This window comes from Phocoena phocoena, chromosome X (genome assembly GCF_963924675.1).
Source record: "Phocoena phocoena chromosome X, mPhoPho1.1, whole genome shotgun sequence".
NCBI classification, from domain to species: Eukaryota; Metazoa; Chordata; class Mammalia; order Artiodactyla; family Phocoenidae; genus Phocoena; species Phocoena phocoena.
The window spans coordinates 33,822,281-33,848,041 of NC_089240.1; the positions used below are offsets into that span (position 1 = coordinate 33,822,281).

Genomic DNA, 25,761 nt, shown 5'->3' on the forward strand with positions numbered 1-25,761 from the left:
ATTGCCAAGATCTGAACAAGAGGGTGGAGAAATGGGCACACATCTGAAGGAGAGTTAAGCGCTGGTACAGAAAATTTCATCTACTTCTCTCCGTTCCTCATCATGCTTTCCCTGGGAATTCCCTATCAGAGAGGCTGGTGAGATTGAAAGATTTTGACTTTTCAATTGAGATGGTGCTGATTGCTCACAATTTTGTTGGCTACTTTCTTTTTTTCAAAATGTCTTTTTTCTCTCTCGTTTACTGTAGGCTTTGCACTTCTGGGAGGACACCCTTGTTTTCTTACCACACAAGATATTCATTTGGGTGTGAATGAAAGTCTCATGGACACAGCACGGTTTGTAAATCTTCTCTTTGAAGCTTATTTCAGAATTGATGGATAAATGTCAAAAAGAAAATATGCTTCTCTTTAAATAGTGGTTTTCCCTCTCGGCACCCTTTGGACTGTTCTCTGTTTTCCTTCTTTCCCTCTTTATCTGATGTTCTGAATGCCTCTCCCTCATCCTCTGGCCACTTTCCATGGGTTAAGATAATATTTTTTCTTAGCAATTTGAAGAGGTTTCTGATTATAAAATTTCAAACTGGGAAATACGGTCATCAAACATGACATTTTAAAAAATTAATTAATTAATCAATTAATTATTTATTTATGGCTGTGTTGGGTCTTCGTTGCTGCACGCAGGCTTCCTCTAGTCGCGGTGAGCGGGGGCTACTCTTTGTTACGGTGTGCGGGCTTCTAACTGCGGTGGCTTCTCTTGCTGCGGAGCACGGGCTCTAGGCGCGCGGGCTTCAGTAGTTGTGGCATGCGGGCTCAGTAGTTGTGGCTCGCGGCTCTAGAGCGCAGGCTCAGTAGTTGTGGCGCACGGGCTTAGTTGCTCCGGGCATGTGGGATCTTCCCGGACCAGGGCTCGAACCCGTGTCCCCTGTGTTGGCAGGCGGATTCTTAACCACTGCGCCACCAGGGAAGTCCAAGCATGACTCTTATGCTTTACAGTTGAAGAAATGGAGGTCCAGGGAAACTGACATGTTCAATGACCCATAACCTGCTAGCATCAGAGCAGGTAGTGATATTAATAGCTAACATTTATTGAACATTTATTCTGTGTCAGGCATTGTTCTAACTCATTTAATCCTTATAACAACCCAAACATATTGGCATAAAGAAGTGAAACAACTTAATTAGGGACATACTAGCTTCTATAACACAAAAATCTCAAAATGTCAATGGCTTAACATAGTGCAAATGTTCCTGATTGATAAGACGGAAGGACTGATTATTTGTGTGGCCATTCAGGAACTCTGGATGAGAATGGCTCTACCATCTTCAACATGTGGCCTCCAAGGTTATCCTGGGTGTCAGCATCCAGCCAGGAGCTAGGGGAAGATAGCATGGAGACAGGATGCTTGCTTTAAAGCCACATTAGCAGGAAAGTGGCACAATCACTTCCACTCACATTCTATTGGCAAGTACTATTAGCTCAGCCCTACCTAGATGAAAGTGGAGGTGGGAAAAGGCTCTTAACCACTTAACTATAGTTAGAGACCGAAACATAGGCCCCCTGACTCCCCATGCAGTGCCCTCACTATTGTATCATGTCTGATTGAGAAATACAGAGCAAATGTCTTTGTTTAAATATTTCGCCCTTGATATCTAAGACTAATGATTATTTTCTGAAAACGATGTGCCATAAAGCAACTCCTTGCACACACTGGCTGCTTTTTATGGCAGCTACCCTAGTATATACTAAAAATCCACCTCATTTGAATTGCTGAAGAGATTTGAAATAACTCATCTTTAAACCTCTTAGTTACGGTATTTCAGATGGGACAATGTTAGTATTAAGAAGTGTTGTGTTCATCTTCTGGATACAAGGGACAAAAAGAATAAATAAACATAAATGAGTTTTTCTTCCAAATATGCTGCCACTGACTGGAATTATATTTGCCTAATAACTGTTTCCACAAAAGTGAAATATACTTTATTCAAGAGCAAATATTACAAGCTGGTTAGGGGTTGAAGCCGAAGCCACAGTCAGGAAAGAAGTCTCAGTGGGGATCCTCTATATAGGACCAAGTGAATGATGGTGAATGAGTCATGTGTGAACTCGTGGTTGGAAGAAGGTGCAGCTGGAGGAACAGATGAACATCCAACAAAGAGCTAAGGAGTGCACATTGGCAGCAAGAAAGAGGTCAGGGCCCAGAAATCAGTGGAGTAGGCAGGACCCCAAAAGCAAGAGACGAATAGCCAAGCATGGGTTGAAAGCCGAGGATGAGTAAAAACATATTTTTTCCGTGCTTGCTCTCCTCACAATTCGCACTGCAAGTCCTTAGTTAGAGAAGCTCTACACAGATCCTACAAAAAATAATCTGCTCACAAGTCCCAATATGATTGGGACTTTTTTTTTTTTTTTTTTTTTTTTTGCAGTACGCGGGCCCCTCACTGTTGTGGCCTCTCCCATTGCGGAGCACAGGCTCCGGACGCGCAGGCTCAGCGGCCATGGCTCATGGGCCCAGCCACTCCGCGGCATGTGGGATCTTCCTGGACCGGGGCACGAACCCGTGTCCCCTGCATCGGCAGGCGGACTCTCAACCACTGCGCCACCAGGGAAGCCATGATTGGGACTTTTTAGTCCATACAATTAATTCCATTGCTACATGGATACACAAAATTGGATCCATAGAATTCCTTCTGGTCATTCCATCTTACCCAAAAGACTCGAAGGAAAATAATCATAGCTCCTTCTTAAAGGGTGTATACTATGGACCTCTTGTACTATTATCGCTAAATCTTTGTAAAAACCTTACAGGGACTTCCCTGGGGGTCCAGAGGTTAAGATTCTGCGCTTCCACTGTAGGGGGCACAGGCTCAACCCCTGGTAGGGGAACTAAGATCCCACAAGCCATGCAGCGCAGCCAAAAAAAAAAAAAGAAAGAAAACTTACAAAGTAAGTATTATTGGCCCAGTTATTTTATAGATGATGAAACCATGACTCAGAGAAGTAATGGAGCTTAGCAGCTAAGTCAGCATTTAAATCATGCTGTTTTTTTTAAGGCCATGCTGTTTTGGTTTACTCCTACCGTCTCTCTTATACAGTCAATGAGAGTGGCAGTGAAATGAGTTACGGAAAACATTGGCTTGTGCGCTGCAAGGTCCCCAAGACCACCCCCATGTTTGATGATTCACTAGGAGGGTTCACAGGACTCAGCGTATAGTCAGAAGCGTGGCTATGATTTATTACAATGAAAGTATACGAAGCACATCAACAAAGGGAAAAGGCACGTGAGGAGAAATCTGAAGGAAACCAGGTACAAGCTCCCAGGAGTCCTCTCCCAGCGGAGTCACTCAGGATGTGCTTAACTCCCTTAGTAAGGAGTTGTGACAACATGCGTAAAATGTTATCCATCAGGGATGCTCCTTAGAGACTCAGTACCCAGGGTTTTTATTGGGGAATGGTCACATAGCATGCTCTGTTTGACATGTACCCGAATTCCAGACTCACAGAAGGAAAGTAGGTGTTCATTTTAAACCATATTGTTTACAAAAAAACATTTTAGGCACAGGGAGTTACTCTTATCAGTCCTGGGAATGGTGGAAACCCTCCCCAAACTGAAGCTCCCAGACACCATCCAAGGGCCAATCTTACACTCAGGCCTTTCAAAGGACAGCGGACAGGACTGCTATGTTAACTCTTTTCTGTGTGGCTTGGAAATCAAAAGACTTGAGATCTAGTCCAAGCTTTGCCACTTACCTACTCTGTGACCTCCATGGGTGAAAATTTCTCTGGATCTTAGTTTCCTTTTCTATAAAATGAGGGCGTTCCGATGTCGAAGGCCCACTTTATACTCTCAAATGTAAGCAAACGTATTAAAGTCATAGTCCTTAAACAGAGGTGTGTCCCAGTGTAAACTATGTGTAGACAGATGCAGAGTAATTTGGATCTGGGTAGAGATAAGAGGTAGAGAGAGAATTCCAAGGGTTCTAAAGCTAGTTTGAGAATTATGTTGGAGAACCTGTTAAAATGCAAAATTCTACGCCCCACACTCAGGAATTCTAATTTTGTAGGTTAGGGTTCAGTTGGTGTCTGGGAATCTATATTTTAACAAGCTCCTCAAGTGATTCTGCTACAAGCGGGGCTGGACCACACTTTGAGAGACCCCGAATTGGGAGGTTGTGTAGTAATCCTGGCTGTTGTGCTGTCAATCTATGCTAGTGTGTTAGTAAAGAAGGGACAGCTAGTAAGATATGTATATGGTTTCATGCTAACTGAATATGAAGGGTACACTGATAGTGCAGGCCAACGGGTTTCAGATTTGTTATTCTTAAAATATATATGTATATATTAGCAGAAGCAGGAAAATGAAAGGAGTTTCTGCTTCGGGAAGAAGGTGAGATACTAGGTATCGGACATATTGCATTAAACGTCGAACCTCCACGTACAAATGTCCACGAGCCACTGGAGATAAAGAATTTGGGTAAAGTTGATAGCTGGAGAAATAGAAGTATAAACTCAGTGGTAGAAAATGAGCTGCAGAGTCTCACTGTGTGAGAATTCCAGAAGGCTGAACCTTGAGGACAGGTGCAGTTAGGGAGGGACAGGAGGAAATCGTTAGGGTCCAAAGTAAATAAGGTTAGTACAATATCAGAGGAGGCTGGAATGGTAGATAGGGATGGCAGAAAAGGGGTTAGAGTAGCTATTGTGGAAACGTGACTTTCTTTTGTGCATCCCATTCCTGCTTAATCTGCCAAAATCTCTGACAAACAAGATATGGCTGAGATTCAGAAATTCAGTCAATCTAAACTGAAGAAGACAAGAGAAATCCACTGCCTTGCACAGAAGTAATTGAACAGGAGAAGCAAGGAGGTGAATCTTAATGACATCTACTCTGCCGATATGTACGGTACAATCCATAGCAATTGCCCCCTTGCTTTTTGTAGACCTTAAACTCTGTAAGATGCAAAGAGATTGGATGATGTTTAAATGGTAGTGCTGGCCTTTTGGTTGTTTTGTTTTGTTTTGTTGCGGTACGCGGGCCTCTCCCCGCTGTGGCCTCTCCCGTTGCGGAGCACAGGCTCCAGACACGCAGGCTCAGCGGCCATGGCTCACGGGCCTAGCCACCCCGTGGCATGTGGGATCTTCCCGGACCGGGGCCCGAACCCATGTCCCCTGCATCGGCAGGTGGACTCTCAACCACTGCGCCACCAGGGAAGCCCAGTGCTGGCCCTTTTGAATCAAGAGAAAAGTGCACACTTGACACTGATTGATGGCGTTGCTTCTCTGTCTGCCTGTCTCACTGCTTTGGGGGCCTGGTGGAAAAAAAAAAGTGACTACTCAGGGCTTCCCTGGTGGTCCAGTGGTTAAGATGCCATGCTTCCAATGCAGGGGGCATGGGTTCGATCCGTGGTTGGAGAACTAAGATCTCACATGCTGCGTGGCATTGCCAAAACAAATAAATAAATAAATAAAATTTAAAAAGTCACTACCCATTGATGAAAAAAGAAAAAAAAAAAAAAAGAAAGAAAATTGGGCCATTCTGCTGAAACCTGTTAAATGCAGTTTCCAAAATGTCACTTATTTAGTCTGATGACTTAATTATTCATTTATTCAAAAATATTTACTGAATGCCTAGTTCTTCTTCCAGGATTTTAGCACTGAGAATAAAACGCTGATCAAATCAAACAAAACACTTTTTCAAGTGGAAATTACATTCTAGAGGGAGGAGATTTTGACTAAACAAAATATAAAGCATGAATACAATAGGAGGTTGAAATAAGTGCTATGATGAAGTCAAAGCAGGGTGATCTGTGGGTGGAGTTGGGGGCGCCTTTAGATTGGGTGGTCAGGGAAGGCCTCTCTGAGGAGGTGACAGTGAAGTGGAGAGCTCACTGAAAAGACAGAGCCAGGGATGCCAAGCTGTGGGAAAGGCACCTCAGACAAAAAGAGCTGCTGGTACAAAAGCTTAAGGTGGGCTTCCCCGGTAGTGCAGTGGTTAAGAATCCGCCTGCCAATGCAGGGGACACGGGTTCGAGCCCTGGTCCAGGAAGATGCCACATGCCGCAAAGCAACTAAGCCCGTGTGCCACAACTACTGAGCCTGCGCTCTAGAGCCCAGGAGCCACAACTACTGAGCCCATGTGCCACAACTACTGAAGCCCGTGTGCCTAGAGCCCGTGCTCCACAGCAAGAGAGCCACAGCAATGAAAAGCCCACACACCGCAACGAAGAGTAGCCCCCGCTCGCCGCAACTAGAGAAAGCCCGCACACATCAACGAAGACCCAACGCAGCCAAAGATAAAAAATAAATAAATTTGTTAAAAAAAAGAAAAAAAAGCTTAAGGCAAGAGCAAACTTGATGCACTCAGGAGCAGAAGGATAGCCGGCAATGTTTTTACATCTGCAAAGAAACATACTTTAAACTTGAAAGTTAAAAAAAAATGTACTCTTACAAGTTGGTCCTGTCTTGGCCACCAAAGGAAGGAAAAACCAGATCAAGGAGTAAAAGACCTAAATACACATTCAAAATAAAAGGTATTTCGCTTTTCTTACTTGATTACGATAATAAAACCTGTTCACTCTTCAAAATATATTAGGGGAATTCTCCTTAGCTAAGTCTCAGTTGAGTATCATGTAATCTGAGGGTACTGGTGGGGAGTAAAGGGGAGCATTGAGATGGAGCTGTCGACTGATATTGGGGAGGAGTTGGTATGTCAGGGCCCCCAAGACCACCCCCGGGTTCAATGATTCATTAGGAGGATTCACAGGACTCAGCATATGGTCATGGCTAAGATTCATTATAAAAAAAGGATACAAAGCAAAACCAGCAAAGAGAAAAGGCACGTGGGGCCAAGTCCAGGGGAGACCAGGCACAAGCTTGCAAGGGTCTTCTCCCTGTGGGATCACACAGGACATGCTTAATTCCTCCAGCAATCAGTTGTGGCAACATGGGTGAAATGTTGTCTTCCAGGAAGCCCATTAGAGACTCAGTGCAAAATATATATATATTTTTTTAGTGCATAAGATTTTTACTGGGAGCTGCTCACACAGGCACCCTCTGCCTAGCGTGAAGCCAAATTCTAGGCTCGCAGAAGGAAGGCAGGTGTTCAGCATAATCCGTAGTGTTTATAAAAACAGTTTAGGTAGTGAGCCATCCTTATTCTTTCTAGGAGCGGTGGAGACCCTCCCAAAGTCCAAATGCCAGCTAAGGGCCAACCTTGTAAGCAGGCCTTTTGAAGATAGCCATCTCAGGACTGCTATGTTAGCCCTTTTTTTGCACAACTGGGCTATCATCTCTCTTCTGGATTTTGCTAGATATAATGTAACTAGTAAGGGAGTGTATCCTACACTCATGGGAAGACAGCCCTAAGATTTGAATTGTTTCCTCAGTTCACTGTGGATCCCTGTAGGGCCAGGCTCCCATTGGAGGAAATGCACCATTGCTCACTTCCCTCTTTAGAAAAGTCTCTCTTGGTGACTCTTGTCCACCGCCTAACATATCAGAAGACACAAAAGACACATATATATTCAGTTAAATTTACTTCAGATTTGAGGGTGTTTTCAGATTTTGTCAATTCTCTGGTGCTCTACTGGGGTTAAGAGCTGGATATTCTATTTTTTTCCTCACTCTGGGCTTGTCTTTTTAGATGTGACACCAGAAGTGACAGTTTAGCATGACTCAGATCACTTATTCTTTGGAAGTTTAAAAACGGATGTATGCTAACACATATATACAGAATCTAAAAAAAAATGTGATGAAGAACCTAGGGGCAAGACGGGAATAAAGACGCAGACCTACTAGAGAATGGACTTGAGGATATGGGGAGGGGGAAGGGTAAGCTGGGACGAAGTGAGAGAGTGGCATGGACATCTATACACTACCAAATGTAAAATAGATAGCTAGTGGGAAGCAGCCGCATAGCACAGGAGATTAGCTCAGTGCTTTGTGACCACCTAGAGGGGTGGGAGGGAGGGTGGGAGGGAGATGCAAGAGGGAGGAGATATGGGGATATATGTATATATATATAGCTGATTCACTTTGTTATAAAGCAGAAACTAACACCACTGTAAAGCAATTATACTCCAATAAAGATGTAAAAAAAAAGTATTACCATTAAAAAAAAAAGGATGAAACTTAGCAACAGTAGTGGGACATTTTCACTCCAGTTTCAAGGCTTTCTGTTTCTTCCATAATGACAGCTGTTCATGCCTAATCCTCTGAGTCCACTATTGAAAGGTGCATAATACCTTCACAGTCATTTTCACTTTAATACAGTACTCAGTAAAACAGCTTCAGGAACCATGTGTATGAAAGGCACCATATAAAACCAAATAATGTAACATTGTTCTACTCTAATTAGGTCCCCTATAGATGTAACTCACTTATGGTACTGATCGCTGAAGTGTTTTCTGCCAGTGTAAAACCAGTAGAAAGGAAAATCAGCATAAACCACTGTTAGTTTCCTAGGGCTGCCATACATATTACCACAAACTTGGTAGCTTAAAAACAACACAGATCTATACTCTCAAAGTTCTGGAGGCTAGAAGCCCCAAATCCATGTGTCAGCAAGGCCATGCTCTCCCTGAAGGCTCTAGGAAAGAATCCTTCCTTGTTCCTTCCTAGCTTCTGGTGGCTCTCAGCAATCTTTGGCATTCCTTGGTCTCTAGCTACGTCACTCCAATCTCTGCTTCCACCTTTACCTTCTCTGTATATCTCTGTGTATCCTCTCCTCTTCTAAGAAGAACAACAGTCATTGGATTAGGGGCCCACCCTACTCCAGTATGACCTCATCTTAACTGATCACATCTTCAAAGACCCTACTTCCAAACAAGGCCTCATTCTGAGTTTCCTGGTAGATAAGAATTTGGGGGACACCATTCAACCCACTACACAAGCACATATCCACATGCCCCTGCAGCAACGTGGAAGGGCTTCAAATCATTGTCATTCTGATAGCTCAAATAATGGAAGTTATAAAGGGATTTTTGGATGAGACATATTTCTTTTTTTTTTTTTTTTTGCGGTACGCGGGCCTCTCACTGCCGTGGCCTCTCCCGCTGCGGAGCACAGGTTCCGGACGCGCAGGCCCAGGAGACATATTTCTTAAGAGTAGCAGTGGGAAAAAAAAAAAAGACTAGGAGTGAACTATTGTTATATTGAAAGGAATGTTTTGAAAAGCTGGAATACTGTTCTTAAGATATTTATACCAATGATATTAAGACCAAAAAAGGTAATCTTACTTAGGTTTCTTGGTAAAATGTTGTAAAATATTGGAACCTAATGGGAAATACGTACCTGATTAGGTACTAATAAATTTGTATCTAATAGGAAATATGATCTCTCCAAGAATCTTTACAGAGGCCACCAAGAAACTAGCAGCATGGCAGTTGTAGGTCCTTGGGTAAGTGGCAACAAAAGCTAGTTGTTCACAACATGAAATATGATATAGCCATAGTTCAGAGGCAGTTTGCCACAGCGTAGAGAGTAGGGGCTTTGAAGCAGGGTTGGGCTTCAGTTCAAGTCACAGCTCATACCACATTGGCCCTGTGGTTTGGACCAGTTGCTTCTGAAACTTAGGTTTCTCAGTTGTAAAATGGAGATACAAATACGTATCTCAATGAGTTTATATGAGGATAAATCAGATAGTGCTTTTAAAGGACAGGCCCACAGAAGAAATTCAAGACTGTTGGTTGAATCAAGGTATGGCCTAACTCAATCTCAGGACAAGCTCTGATTCAATTCTGGCCATCTTTGTGATCTCCTAGTCAGCTTATGCTGACCCAACACTGAGATTCCTATGGCACATTTTGAGGAGGTCATTCTGAATGCCATTATGCCCTACCCATTTATCTCTGAGGTCTTCAAAACTAGGAACTAACATATAAGTCAAAAGGCTTCTGCCTTCCTAAATAAATTGCATATGGCAATTTCATTCAACATCCCTGGGCTTCTTCCAACCTTAGCCCATTTGAGAGGAGCCCACCTAGGTGTGCTGAAGGTATTATCTTGTTTCCTCATCATTCTTATATTGATATAACTAAAATTATAACCTGTGTAGAGATATCAGAGCACTGGAATATTCTCCCTCCCACAGGGAGACTCAGTCAGCAAGTTTATTCCTTGGCCAATTTACATTGGGGATAAAGTCCATGTCTTCTCTAGGGCCTTGGCCTGCTTCCATAAAAAGTAAAAATAGGAAATGCCCATTTTTAAATGATTACAGAGTTCTCAATGGTGTCGTTGTACACAACCAGAAATTCCTCCCACTGTTTGCCAATTAGCTATTCAACTGGTTGGAGATGTCATTGATAACCAACTGGAATTTAGGGCACACACAAGTGATTCAAGGCAGGATGGGGACAAAAGGAAGAACGAATGGGAGGACCCTATGAGAATACAACTTCTGTTTGCTTTTGGCTTTTGCAACACATCTACCATATTCCAATATTTTAGGAACTACTCAACTCTTTCTAAGATTATCAGGATTGTTTTGTGATTGCCCATCTCATCAATATCCATGTTTGCTCTTAAGATCTGGCCCAGCACACTATTGGGGTTTTGGGTTTTGGGTTTTGTTTGTTTCTTTGTTTTTAGTATCTGTTTACCCAACCACAGACTCTGCACCAGACCTTCCTGGAGCCATGGGAGACTTTGTTTATGGTATTTATTGTTATGTTTTGCTTTGTTTTCTTTTGGCTTTCTGGGTGTTTTAGTTAATTCCTAAACAAGTTGTGATTTCATACCAAAGGGAAAAAATATTAAAGAATAATAGAAACTTGAGGTTTGAAAGATCTTTATGAGCTATTTAGATCAACCATCCTTTTCATGCCTCTTCCACACCATTCCTTCAAAATCATTCTTGAGCCTGCATGAAAATATCCAGTATCAGGGTGCTCTTTATATACAGAGCTATCTTGCTCCATTTTTTTAACATCTTTATTACAGTATAATTGCTTTACAATGGTATGTTAGTTTCTGCTGTATAACAAAGTGAAGGAGCTACACATAAACATATATCTCCATATCTTCTTCCTCTTGCATCTCCCTCCACCCTCCCTATCCCACCCTTCTAGGTGGACACAAAGCACCAAGCTGATCTCCCTGTGCTATGTGGCCGCTTCCCACTAGCTATCCATTTAACTTTTGGTAGTGTATATATGTCCATGCTGCTCTCTCACTTCGTTCCAGCTTCCCCTTCCCCTTCCCCATGTCCTCAAGTCCGTTCTCTAAAACGTCTGTGTTTTTATTCCTGTCCTGCCCCTAGGTTCTTCAGAACCATTTTTTTTTTTTTAAGATTCCATATATATGTGTTAGCATATGGTATTTGTTTTTCTCTTTCTGACTTACTTCACTCTGTATGACAGTCTCTAGGTCCATCCACCTCACTACAAATAACTCAATTTTGTTTCTTTTTATGCCTGAGTAATATTCCATTGTATGTTCATTGCAGTTCTTGTTCCATTTTTATACAGTCTGACTTTTCTGACCAGAGTTCACTGAAACTGACTGAAAGTTCTCTTTTATACTGAGTTAAAATTGATCTTGCTATGACTCTTCTCAATGTCCTGTTTTGTAGTATCTTCATAAACTCATGCATTTTAATATATTTGAAGGTTTCAATTAATTGCAGTTATTACTCTTATTGGTGCTCAAATTGTCCTATTTGGCCAATGTGATCTGTCTTCAAGTTGGCTACTGGGTCATTTTGACATAACTTTATTAGTCTTTAATAACTCCATTGCTTTTTGACATGGCAAGATGTTCCGGGCTCATCTTACACATTTCTTCATTAAGGCCAAGAATTAGCCATTACTCTAAGAAGCCCTATTTCATTTTCAATTGCTTTCCAAATCATGTTTGGGAGAAATTTCCTTTTTTGAATGATACGGTTTTTTTCTGGTTATTACATTCATCTTCCTTTTGGTAGAAAATACTAAAAGAGATTTAAAAAATAGCTAGAACCACCAATACTGCCATCATCCAGAAATAAGCAATGTTAACATTTTATCTCTTGAACGATCTTTCCATTTAAAGTCCTACGTCATGCTTCTCCTTTTTCTAAACAGTAGGAAAAGACATGATGGGGGAAAAATAGATGACATTTTAAACACTTAGGCGAAATCAAGTTGCATAAATATTTTAACTTGTTAACTATTTTTTTTTAAATCCTCATATTGATAATGAAACAGCCAGAGCAAATTGATATGTGTGAGAAACTTTAAATTTGGGTACTTTGGATTTTGCAGAAGCTGTTTTGCTACCATTGTTGACAGATGCCTAAGATTGTCTGCAAAGCTGCAGAAATCCACCGGAAGGCAAACAGAACTCTATATATTCAATGGAAATGAAAAGAGACCAAAATGAAAAGTCATTACAGAGCCAGAGAGTATTTTTAACTTGTCAACCTTTCATTTGTAACACATATAACACGGCTCTTACAATGTTTAAAGCGGGGGTGTCAAATTGCTGGAGAACTATAGAAAGCCCAGATTACTGTTAATGGGCCTGTAAATCCAGCCGGAGTTACCGGTCTGTCATTGTTTCTAGTGAAAAGTCATTGTTTTTTAAGATCTTTAGTAGACTGGAAGAAGAAAAATAAGAATGGTGATTTCTCTATGACCTATAAACATAAAGCAGAAAGCAACATTATTGACAAAATAATATTGTCTATTTAAAGGTCTTTAATATCTTTGTTTCCCCAAGTGATTCCAATGTGAAAACAGCTTAGGAGTTGTTCCTTCCCCCATATCGATTCATTTCACCTGCAGCTTCTGTGGCTGAATGACTGAAGTGACATTTTCTATCAAGCTTTGTCATACTCCCCTCTGCTCATAGATGCTTTAATGTCCAAGAGGCTTTTTGTGCTATAGAAATACTCCCTACTCGTTGTACTTTGTTTACAGTCCAATATCTTAATCTTATGAATTTAGTATTTCTATAAACATAAAAGAGCAAACATTCCTCAGTGGTTCTCAAAGTGTGGTCCCCAAATCAGCAGCATAAGCAGTACCCGACAGCTTGTTAGAAATGCAAATTCTTCTGGGCCCCAACCCAGACTTACTGAATCAGAAACACAACTGGCTGAATCAGAAACGCAACTGGCTGAATCAGAAACGCAACTGGCTGTGTTCTAATAAGCCCTCCTGGTGATTCTGATGTAAGTTTCAGAATGATTGCTTTAAACATTCACACACTACTTATACAACCACTAAATCACATACATATTAAATGAACAAAACAAGTCTCGTCAACCATTTAAACATTGATTGCAATTTAATCAAATGCTTTAAAACACTTAATCACAAGCCTAGCATTTCAGATTTTCTTGAATGCTCTAAATATTTTAAAAGGAAAATATATACCTAAAACACCACACTGATTAGAGAGCTGATTAATATTTTAACAATAAAACTGAGCACAATGCTATTAATATCATAGATTTAATTTTGTTTACATTCTTACCCCTACTTTTATTCTTATCCTTACATGGTCCTGGAATTTAAATGTGTGTGTGTAATTTTACCAGACTGGAAAGAAGAAAAATCATCTCAAGAGGCTAGGAATGTAGGTTTAGTGGATTGCTGACCACTTAATTTTGGTTGGGTTTGGGAACTGCTTGCTAAGTTCAAGATGAATTAAATTCAAGCTGCCATCCACTAGCTTGAATATATTTTTATAACCTAATTTTCACTTTTAATCATGGGATCTGATATTGGTTTCCTATTGCTGCTTTAACAAATTACCATAAATTTAGTGACTTAAAAACAACACAAATTTATTATCTTACACTTCTGCAAGTCAGAGGTCTAAAATGAGCCCATAGGGCTGTGCCCCTTCTGGAGGCTCCAGTATTAAAGACTCCTTGGCTTTTCCAGCCTCCAGAAGCTGCCTACATCCTTTGGCACATGGTTCCCTTCCTCCATTTTCAAAGCCAGCAACATAGCCAGCATCTTCTCTCACTTCTGACCTGCCTCGCTCGCTCCTTTGTGTTTTTTTTTGGCCGCACCGTACAGTTTGTGAGATCTTAGTTCCCTGACCAAGGATTGAACCTGTGCCACCTTCAGTGGAAGCACGGAGCCCTAACCACTAGACCACCAGGGAATCTCCCCTCCTGCGGCTCTCTTATAAGGATCCTCTCTCTTAGATTGGACCCAGCTCAGGATAATCTCCCCATCTCAAGATCCTTAATGTAATCACATCTGCAAAATTTCCTTTGCCACGTAAGGAAATACACAGGTTTTGGATATTAGGACATGAACATCCTTGGGGGAGGGGCATTATTCTGTCTACCATAGGATCCTTGTTTCTGTCTTTCATATGGATTTTGATTTATTAAAGAAATTAAAAGATGGGGTATCCTTCAATTTTTATTTGTTTTCAATCTCTGGCAGTACATGACCCATTGTAATTTTTTTTTTTTTTTTTTTGCGATATGCGGCCCTCTCACTGTTGTGGCCTCTCCCGTTGCGGAGCACAGGCTCACGGGCCCAGCAGCTCCGCGGCATGTGGGATCTTCCTGGACCGGGGCACGAACCCGTGTCCCCTGCATTGGCAAGCGAACTCTCAACCACTGCGCCACCAGGGAAGCCCCCATTGTAATATTTTTATGATATATTAACCTGGCCTGGTTTCCATATTTTGAAATATATGCCTTTCTGATTGGCATTGTTTTATAATTAGTTGGGTCACCAAGAGGTTTCACTACTAGAGCGACAGGAACGTGAGTTTGAAAATTTAGATTTCTTCTTCAGGACAGTTAACTTATTGTTTTAGAATAAATGGTCATATCATCTGATTGGAAATTGTGTGTGGCAACGGGTGCTAGTTAGCTGCAGGATTCCTCTTCTACTTCACTTTACATAAGACCACAAATGCTGGTGGGGCCTGTCCATTCATGTTATAGTTTCTACTATTTCTAGGACTATTTGGTATCTAAGTTGTGTTAATTATTTGTGGCTTACACACATTAAAAAGGGCACATTATCTATACTTTATGAACAGAAATACACTTAACAAAATCCCATGAAATATCTATCTGTATCTATACAGTTATATATAAGCACTTTCCTACTTAAGTAAATAAATTTAAATGTACATGGTAATATTCATATTTCTTTGATATTACAATTAAATTTTTGTACATTTTCTTTATATTAACTCTTTTCTTATGAGCATCATGGCCTTTTATAAGCACAACATGTTTTACTTAATGATTTTTACTATAAATGATCACAACCTGACAAATGGTTAAGCTAGTTCTTTTTCCTTTTAGCACTGCCTCTACTATTTTTAAAATCATTTTTGCTTCCTAGCAACAACAGGGTGTTACAGACCTATACTGATTTTATCCTGCCCAAGGACATGGAATTAATTCTCCTCTAATAGTTTCTGGTTACTTTTTTAGGTATAGAACAATATTAAGACCAAAATTTGGGCACTAGGGATGCTTACAAGTGTTGAGGGGAGAGAAGATTATAGTTACTGCTGCTGCCACAGGACTGCTCTTGGTAGTGACTGAGCTGAAAGGAAAATACAGTTGACCCTTGAACAACACAGGGGTTAATCCACATATAACTTACAGTCCACCCTCCGTAACTGCAGTTCCTCAGCATCCATGGATTCAACCCACCATGGACCATGTGGTACTGTAGTATTTACTATTGAAATATATCCACGTTCAGGTAGACCTGTGCAGTTCAAATCCACATTGTTCACGGGTCAACTGTGCTTCTTTTATAAGTGTATAATCTTGTTCTTTCCAGTACAACGTATCGTGTTGTTATCCCTCACTTTTCCTATAGTATGAGATTTCAGCAACTACTAAGACTTTCCTCCTCTACACTGATCTATTGTTCCACCCAGCAGCAGAGTATCCCACTCTCCTCCCACCTCCTCACTCTATTTTCTAGGATAATAGTTCTCAGCCTTGTCTTCAGATTGGGATAACCTGGGGAGCTTTAAAAATATTGATGTGATCACTAATTATTAGAGAAATGCAAATCAAAACTACAAAGAGATATCACCTCACACCAGTCAGAATGGCCCTCATCAAAAAATCCACAAACAATAAAGGCTGGAGAGGATGTGGAGAGAAGGGAACCCTCCTACACTGTTGGTGGGAATGTAAATTGGTACAGCCACTGTGGAGAACGGTATGGAGGTTCCTTAAAAACTGAAAAAGAGCTACCATATGATCCTGCAACCCCACTCCTGGGCATATATCCAGAGAAAAACATGGTCTGAAAGGATACACGCACCCCAATGTTCATTGTAGCACTGTTTGCAATAGCCAGGACATGTAAGCAACCTAAGTATATCCATCGATAGATGAATGGATAAAGAAGATGTGGTACATATATACAATGGAATATCACTGAGCCATTAAAAAGAATGAACTAATGCCATTTGCAGCAACATGGATGGACCTAGAGATGATCATACCGAGTGAAGTAAGTCAGACGGAGAAAGAGAAATATCGTATGCTATCACATACGCAGAATCTAAAAAAAATGTTACAAATGAACTTATTTACAAAACAGAAACAGACTCACAGACTTAGAGAACGAAGTTACGGTTACCAGCGGGGAAGGGTGGTGGGGAGGGATAGTTAGGGAGTCTGGGATTGACATGTACACACTGCTATATTTAAAGTGGATAACCAACAAGGACCTACTGGGTATAGCACAGGGAACTCTGCTCAATATTATGTTTTAACAACCTAAATGGGAAAAGAATTTGAAAAAGAATAGACACATGTATATGTAAAAAAAAAAGTATGTATACTTAACCTTTAAAATTATCATGATGATTAAATCTTTTAAAGTATGTAAAGCAATTATAAAAAAATATTGATGTGACTCCCCCACCATAGCTTCTAATTTAAACTTCCAAAGGGCAGAATATGGCAACAGGGTTTTTACAGCTTCATAGGTGATACTAATGTGCAGACAAGGTCAAGAACCTCTGTTCTAGGAGGTGTTGGGCAACCTCAGTAAAGCAGACCAGTCACTATTCCATGAGATTATACCATAGAGGTTCCAGGGTTACCAACTCCACATTATAAACAGGGCAAGTAAATGCATGCTTGCCTTTTGGCTGCTTTGTTCCAGAGCTCTTGGGATTGTTCAAGGGAGGGAATGATGACAACTGCCCTTTTTCAATATTCTTGAAAAACTCAAGTGTATCAGGCATTGACTTCTCCAGTTGCTCTCCTAGTGTCTCCCTCTTTCAGCCTCATCCTTTTTTATTCTTTCCTAACCTTGCTCTAATTACTTCAAGGCTTTCAAAAGCTTTGGTTTTCTCATCTATGAGGTTGATAACATTTATCTGTGACATACATAGCAAAACTTAACAACACATCATAAAGTTCATAAAAACCATAAGAGGTTGGCAGCCCATGGTCCTAGCTCCCTAAAATTATTTGAGAGGCTACAACTGAAGTCAGATCTGTTTTTCTGACTGGGAGATTCCAGAAAGTCAACTGGAATGGTTAATCCAGATTTTTAAAATTCTGTCTCTACACACTGTAGGAAGTGATGCATATTTAAAGAAATCCTTTGGGGTCAAACACCCCTCTACCTCTCTCTCTCTCATAGGATTTTAGGTATCATAAAATTAACCAATTCTTCTGAAATAGGAAATTGATTATAATTATAGATCTTATTGGGATATCTACTGTCATCTAAATAACTTTCTCAAGGTGGAGTTAAAAGCCTGCATTCTGTAGTATGAAACATCAGTATATCCGTACGGTGAAGGGAATCTGTATTGTGTATTTTGAAAAAAGGGGAGAAGATCTAAAATTCTTTTAACATAATAGCCTATGTCTAAGGACAGTGGTTCTCAAATTTTGGAAGGTTATCTGAGTTATTTGGGAAACTTGGTAAAAGTACAAAGACCCAGTCTACCCTATTTCAGGAGCTTGGACCTCTGTTGTTTATTAGTTAGTCACTTAGTTCTGATATACACCCAAGTTTGGGACCCATTGCCTTAGGACACCAGATAGGTCAGGCTAGCTGGTTACTGTAAAGATGCGGGCCTTAATGGAAGGGAGTAAATTATTCATTTTTCGGGATTTGAGATGCCTTTTTCTTTCGACTGAACTAGAAAGCACTCCTTGCCAATGAGACTGTGGACAAAGTCCTTTGTCTTTGTGGGCTGCCATCTCTTGATCTCTTGATTTTTGCGGGGGAGGGGAGGGGGGCTGGTTAGGTTTTGAAGAAAAGAATGGATGATACTTTCAAAAATATGGTGGCGTCAATTTTCACTTTATTAGGAGTCTCAAACTTTAATATGCAAATAAATCACCTGGAAACCTTGTCAAAATACAGATTCTGATTCAGTAAATCTGGGTGGGGCCTGTGATTCTGCAGTTCTAATAAGCTCCCAGGTGATGCTGATGCTGTTGATTTGAGGAGTGAGGTTCCTCTTTGGTTCTCAACCTTGGCTGCATGCTGGAATTTCCTGGAAAGTTTTTTAAAATGTTGATCTCTAGGTCGCACCCCTAGAGATTCTATCTTCCTGATGAAATTGATAGAGATTATGGCCTGGGCCTCCAGAGTTTTAAAAATTCTCCAGGTGACTTTCATATGCAGCAAAAATGGAAAACCCCGGTCTTAGTCAACCATCAAACGTCACCTGTTTTACAAGAGAAACTCTAAAGCGGCTCTTTTATTCACCTCTTTCAAACTACAATGTACAATGTGCTTAGACAGTTGAGAGCACTGGTTTCCAAATTTTGACCCCTCCACTGATGCCCTGCCATGGGAAGTTTTCATCAGAAGTTGTAAAATAAGAAAAATAAAGACAATATAGTGAATTTCAAAAAGCTAAATTAATTCAAGGATCATTTTTGAGATTAGGTCATTCACACCTTTTTTGTTGTTAAAATGTCCTCTCTTACTAAATGAAGACATTAACATATTATATGTGTTTATTTGCTTGTTTCTCATGCCCTTAATCTTCTAAACAAAAAGTTGGGAATCACATGTTGATCTCCATATGTTTTTAGAAATTTTGCTGATCCATGAAATCTGAAAATCTGGGAACTATGGGCATGAGAAATCTGTGAAAATTTGAAAAAAACCCTGAGTCTAGAAAATATTGTTACAGGAATATGGTTTTCAATCTTTGATTCTCTAATCCCTGGAAGCAAGGAATTTTTTTAGCGGTCATTGAATTTTATAAGCAGCAACAGTTTTCTACAGACTGAGTAAATAATATGTCTCAGACATATAAGAAGGACTAATTTTCCAAATATATGATGATTAAAATACAAATCTATGAAATCCTTACTAAATACTACCTCTAGTTTTTATACATTTTCTTTTGACATGGTAATATCATCTATTACTTTTGATCTACTATGAACAAGCCATCATACTGTACATCTTATATAGGTTATCTCATGAGTCCTCACAATAACGCAATGGGATAGATATTGTTATTATGGTTTTACAGATGAAGAAACTAAGTCGTAGAGAAATTAAATAACATGTCCAAGGTCACACAGCTAGTAAGTTACAGAACCAAAATTACAAAGGCTAACTGGATACCTTATAATAATGACTCTATTTAATATAACTACTATTATGGAAGGCTTTCCAATTTTTTTTTTTTTGCCATTGAAAAGAGTTCCTTAAAACTAAAATGGTTAGAAGCCTCTGCTGTGGGGTTTCCCTTTAAATAAGAAGAAACCAAGATTTTAAACAAAAGGCCATCCCTGTTATTTTTGTAAGGCTGAAGCTTTAGCTAAGGGACCACCACCACTCTGACATATAGAGAGAGCTTAAAATCTGGATCCCAGTTTCTCATTCCAGGTTTTTATCATCTGCAAATTTGAGGCAATGTGTTGTAATGGTAAGAACGTGGTCTTTTGAGTTAAACTGACTTTGGTTTGAATATGAGCTCCTCCAACTTACTTAGCTGTGTGATCTGGGGCAAGTTACTAAACTTCTTTGTGTCTCAGGTCCTTCAGCTATAAAATGAGAATAGTTATATCCATCTTTGCTGCCCATCAGATGTCCCGTGTCAGGCAGAATGGCCCAGCTCTGGGGCCCTCCTGTGCTCTGTCCCTGGTGGGAACAGCCTGGGGAGGGTGTGGCCTCAGTAGGAATGCTGCAGCAGACTCCAAAGGTGCAGCAGCTGGGGGCTGTCAGCTAATAGCACTCCTCCCAGAAGGTTCTCTCTTGCAAAACAACCTTTGTATGCACCTCTTTGGCTGCCACACTGCTACCTTCAATTTTACAGTGAAAGTGTATATTTGTGAGATGATGTCCCCCTCACAAAATGCCGCAATCCAGTTCATTAATTTTTCTCTGTATATCTTGTTTTTTGGTCTTGTCTCTTTTTTTTTTTTTTTTTTCTTTTTGCGGTACGCGGGCCTCTCACTGTTGTGGCCTCTCCCGTTGCGGAGCACAGGCTCCGGACGCGCAGGCTCAGCGGCCATGGCTCACGGGCCCAGCCGCTCCGCGGCATGTGGGATCCTCCCGGACCGGGGCACGAACCCGTGTCCCCTGCATCGACAGGCGGACTCTCAACCACTGTGCCACCAGGGAAGCCCCTGGTCTTGTCTCTTTTAACTTTACCAACTGCCATCTATCAATTATAATTCATTATCACAACTGCTAGGCTCACAATTGGTTTCTTATCTCCGTAAAAAATAGTAAAATCAGCGGTCATTGGCTAAGACATCAGTGGAACAACATCTGGCTTCTGGAATGATTACATGTTTATTATTAGCTTTTCAATCCGTCATGTTGATAGGTAGTTGTAACAGTAAAAATTCTAATGTATTAGCATTTCTTATTACTGTCTAAGACCCTACATTTAGAAGGAATTATTAAGCATAGTCAACTTAGATGATTTTTTTCTTCGTTTGTCACAGTGTGTTGTCTAGCATGACAGATGCAGTGTTGGCGCGAGTGTATAAACAATCAGATCTGGACATCCTGGCTAAAGAAGCATCCATCCCAATCATCAATGGGCTGTCAGATTTGTACCATCCTATCCAGATCCTGGCTGATTACCTCACTCTCCAGGTTGGCTTATTTCTTTGCCTCACACAAGAGCAGAATCAATAATTCCTAACCAGCTCTAAACAGAAGCATTTAAATTGTGGTATTGGTGTTTTGTTTTCAAATAATATCCTGGCAAAGAATTATGGCATATGTGTACAACTAGATATCCGAGGAAGACAGGGCATTGCTAAAAACAGATTATAGATACTTCTGTTCTCAAACCTTTGCTTTTTTGGTGCCATATTTAACACAGTGGATGAACAGGGAATGCTGGAGCACAGAAAATAGAAGAATCGTTATGTAATCCATATATATCAGGCTCTGTGACTTGGCAGTGAAGACTGGTGGAGTGTGCTTTGAACATTCAAAATGGTCAATTACTAAATGACTTTCTGAGAAGGAGGCCATTTTCTATCATTTTAATAAACTGCTTAAGACTGGAGTTAAGAGCATGCAGAATTTATACAATTGAGGCTCAAATTTAGCCATGTTCCTTCAAATTAAAAACTTGAATAACTTTGAAAGATTCATCCCATCGGGTTTGCCGCAGCCAATCTACAGAGTCTTGCCACTGGGAATCCTAACAACCATGGTTTCTGCATCTATGGACTATTCTGGGGAGACAGGGCAAACTGGATAGGTAGGTCTATCTTCCTCCTCACTTGAATAAGCTACACACATGTACATGTGAGGTTAAACTCAAAATGAAACTCTTTGGTGATGAAGGTAAGATTAGTGCAGAGAGGATGACACAACGATGTTAGATACCAAGTGGCTGTTTGTAGTTGTGGCTTTACGTATACGTCAGATAATTTAATGCTTCCCCTTGGGGCTTTATCGTTACCAGATTATACATTCATCAGGTATAGTGAAATGTTCTACTCATATTGTCCCCTGCAGGACCTGGTGCAATGCCTTCATAAAGGAAATTCTCAAAGTAGGAGCCGAATGAATACATAGCAGCTTATTAAGGGCGTGGAATCTAAATCAGATGAACCTGGATTTACATCCAAGCTTAGCCACCCAGTAGTTCTGTGAGCTTCAAATTAGTTAGCCTTTCTGTTTTTAAAATCTTATCTTTATAAATATATAAACGTATAAAATATACGAAACCTACAGACACTTCAAGGAAAGTAAAACAAATATCCATGTGCCCATTATACAGTTTTGCCAAATCTTACTTTAGAATTTTTTGTTGTTTTTCAATAAAATGTTACAGATAAGAGTTGAAGTCCATTTCCTCGAACCCCGCAAAGAAATTTTTATCCTGGTGTTCGTATTTATAATTTCCAAGCATGTTTTTATACTTTAACTGTACATGTCAATATCTATAAACAACCAAATGTATTAATGGTTTTTAAACTTTATATAAACGGGAACTTACTCAACTACCATGCTACACTGTTCTAGGTGCATTGTATTTCCCCTTTCTTATACCAACAAGTGTAAGATTCATAAGGGCAGTGATTTTTGTCTCCTTTGTTCATTGTTATATCTCCAGGGTCAAGGACAGTGTCTGGACATTGATGGTTCTCAATTTGTTGAATGAAAGAATAAATACAACAAAGATTCAGATTTGAAATATATGAAAATGAGCCTCCATATGAGTTCATATGATGTCTTGGCTTAAGATATTAGGACATATTGCTGTTTTTTTGTGATTGTACCTTCATGTTATTGAATTGCTCTGTATAATGCAAAAAAAAAATTTAGTAGCTTATTCTTTCCAAGAAACCATTTAAAATTGAGATATAGATTGTTTCCTTTATTGTAACCCTAATAACTGTTTCACATGAGTGGATTTCCTCCTAGATGTAATCTCCTCCATCCCTTGCCTTTCAGGAACACTACGGCTCTCTGAAAGGCCTTACCCTCAGCTGGATTGGGGATGGGAATAACATCCTGCACTCCATCATGATGAGTGCAGCGAAATTCGGGATGCACCTTCAGGTGGCTACTCCAAAGGTAGGGCAACTTTCTGCCTCGAAACTAACCCCCTTTGAAATCATTCCCAGATGCAATTACCTAGTGAAAGACAAACCTCTCCCATTCAAGGAGAGGACAGGTGAGGCCACAAAATTTAGGTTATGTTACTAGCCCTACTATTATAGCTACCCGGCCTCTTGAGTTTCCAATTTCCCATCTCTACAAAAAGAGATAGTCTTGCCTGATGCCTTTCACCCTGTAAGTCTGTGTTAAAAGCATGTCTGAATTATCCCTTTGAGTACCCTGAAACCAGCCATTATGATGACTGGCATTCTTGTGCATTGCTACCACAAAGGCTGAAGAAAGGAATGAAATCCAGACAGCGTAGAAATCCCAAAAGGCATGGGGAAGATGCTGTCATTTTTTGAGTACTACGATTTGGTTAAAAAAAAAAAAAAATCACTCTAATGTAAAGGACACAGCAATGGCATGTACACCAGCTTAGTGTTTCAAAACCCAAATCCAGGGGCCCTTCAGCCTTTTAAATCTGAGTCCTGGCTGTGAAGCTACCCCCACTTACTTCCTACCCTGCTATTAATCTCTCACAGGATGTATGGGAAGCGTGACTTCTTTTATAGGTCCAAAGTAACCCTTTATGATACACGAGAAACTGGTAGTAATTGTTGTCTGTGAGAAGTGAAACTGGGAGATTCAAGGATAGAGGTAGGAGGGAGACTTTATTTCCACAGTATATCCTTTTATGTGGTTTGAATTTCTTAACATGTAAATGTTCTACCTACATATTAAGTCCGTAAATAAATACACCAAAATAAAAAGGTGCAGATCCCCCTAGGAGAAGCCCTATGTTAAGATACTCCCAGCCTCGAGTTTGGGATTAACAGATGCAAACTATTATATACAGGATGGATAAACAACAAGGTCCTACTGTATAGCACAGGGAACTATATTCAATATCCTGTGATAAACTATAAGGGAAAAGAATATGAAAAAGAATGTATCAATATATATGTATAACTGAGTCACTTTGCTGTACAGCTGAAATTAACACAACATTGTAAGTCAACTATACTTCAATAAAACTTAAAAAAAAAGATACTCCCAGCCTCATACAAAATACGTAGGCCTTTTAGAGGATAAAAACTAATTCTACAAGAGACTCATACACAAATCAGTCCTGAAGGATCTCCACCGAACCTTTTACATACCCCCTCTCTACTGAATTATTTTCACCATTATGTTTCTCATTAGCTACAATTTCCTATCAGGAGTCTTTTGAAGGGAAAGCTCCCCTAAATAGAAGCCGTTTCAGAAACGAAGTAAAAGATAGAACTGATCTTCTCATTAAGGGATGATGATTCACAAAATTGTCCACCAGTGTTTCTGACCGAGCATGTGTTTGCCGTTATCTCAGTAGTCACTGCTGTGGTTCACCCTGATAAGCTAAGACATTCAGAGGTGAATATGTGAGGCCTAAAAATTCCTCCTTGCTTCTGCTTCCTGAGTTTAAGAGGGACCCAGGGCTTTCTGGGGACATGGGGCTATCAGTGCTAAAACTGGGAGGGTCCCAGGCAAGCTAGGGTTATTGGGTCACCCAAGTGCCATGTCAGGCACTGTCCCACAGAAGGGGGCTTCAGCCTGATCCAACAAGTGAGCTCTGGAGTGTAGGTTATACCCCAGAGTTGTCCCAACCCAAGGCAAGGAAGATGGGCTGTTATCCTTGGAACCCAGTCATTGGCCAAGGGCAGCGTGGGAGGTAGGGTGGTGAATCCCCTGGCACGTTTGGCAGGAAAAGCAGTCGGTGGCCAGAGGGCCATCTTCTGAAGAAGGGCTGTGACTGACTGTAAGGTGTTAAAAGCACACTGAAATAGGGAGAGGGGGCAAAAGATGGAAAACGGGGTCCTCTGAGGGCATCTGGGTAGAGCACTAGCATTGCTGCATCCTTCCAGAACCAAATAAAACAAATAAGAGAAAACAAAATGCTTTTCCCTAGTGTTCTTGCTGAACCAGTTTGAGTCAATGCACCTGCTGCCTTAGTTTCCCAGGACTGCCATAACAAATTCCTACTGGGTGGCTTAAAACAACAGAAATGTATTATCCCACAGCTCTGGAGACTAGAAGTCCAAAGTCAAGGTGCTGGCAAGGCCACACCCCCTCCAAAGCCTCTAGCGGGGGATCCGTCCTTGTCTCTTCCTACTGCTGGTCGCCCCAGGCATTCCTTGGCTTGTGGCGGCATCACTCCAATCTCTGCCTCCATCTTCTTCCCTTTATGTCTGTGTTTCTTGTCCAAATGTTCCTCTTCTTATGAGGATAGCAGTCATATTAAATTTAGGCCAACCCTAATCCAGTATGACCTCCTTTTAACTAATTACATCTGCAAAAACCCTACTTCTAAAAAAGGTCACATTCTGAGGTTCTGGTGGGGAAGGAATTTTTGGAGGACACTGTTCTACCTAATACACTTGCCATAGAAGAAATGTCAGGCACAGGCAGCAGCATATATTGGAAGCCACCCTATTATAGTAAACTTTGGGGATGCAGAGAGCTAACCCTTACAACAGGTAATCCTCTTTCACTCAGCATGAACTGGAATAAAGGGTCGGATCTGACGTGTGAATAAGGTAGTTCTTCTTCATTTTATGGGAAGAGTTAGCACGCTCTCACTACAAATCTAGCTTGAAGAAGGGCTTTATATTAATGCAAACTCTTACTGCATTTGGGTTTTACAGATAAAACATACGTTGACAATAGTTGTTCCCTGCTATAAGGTGTTTTTGGAAAGGTTTTATTCTGTTGGAGAAATACATGA

The 25,761-nt window shown here is 40.6% G+C and overlaps 1 protein-coding gene and 1 pseudogene across 1 annotated transcript in view; both read left to right on the top strand.

The window, feature by feature from the left end:
• OTC (ornithine transcarbamylase) overlaps positions 1–25,761 on the top strand; it is a 56,823-nt gene that overhangs the window by 19,485 nt on the left and 11,577 nt on the right. Inside the window, exons 4-6 of the mRNA XM_065900417.1 lie at positions 248–335; positions 20,876–21,029; positions 22,851–22,973. Of these exons, the coding sequence (XP_065756489.1) occupies positions 248–335; positions 20,876–21,029; positions 22,851–22,973 (365 nt within the window). The remainder of the gene's footprint in view (positions 1–247; positions 336–20,875; positions 21,030–22,850; positions 22,974–25,761) is intronic.
• LOC136142700 (thymosin beta-4-like) lies at positions 3,821–4,871 on the top strand (annotated as a pseudogene).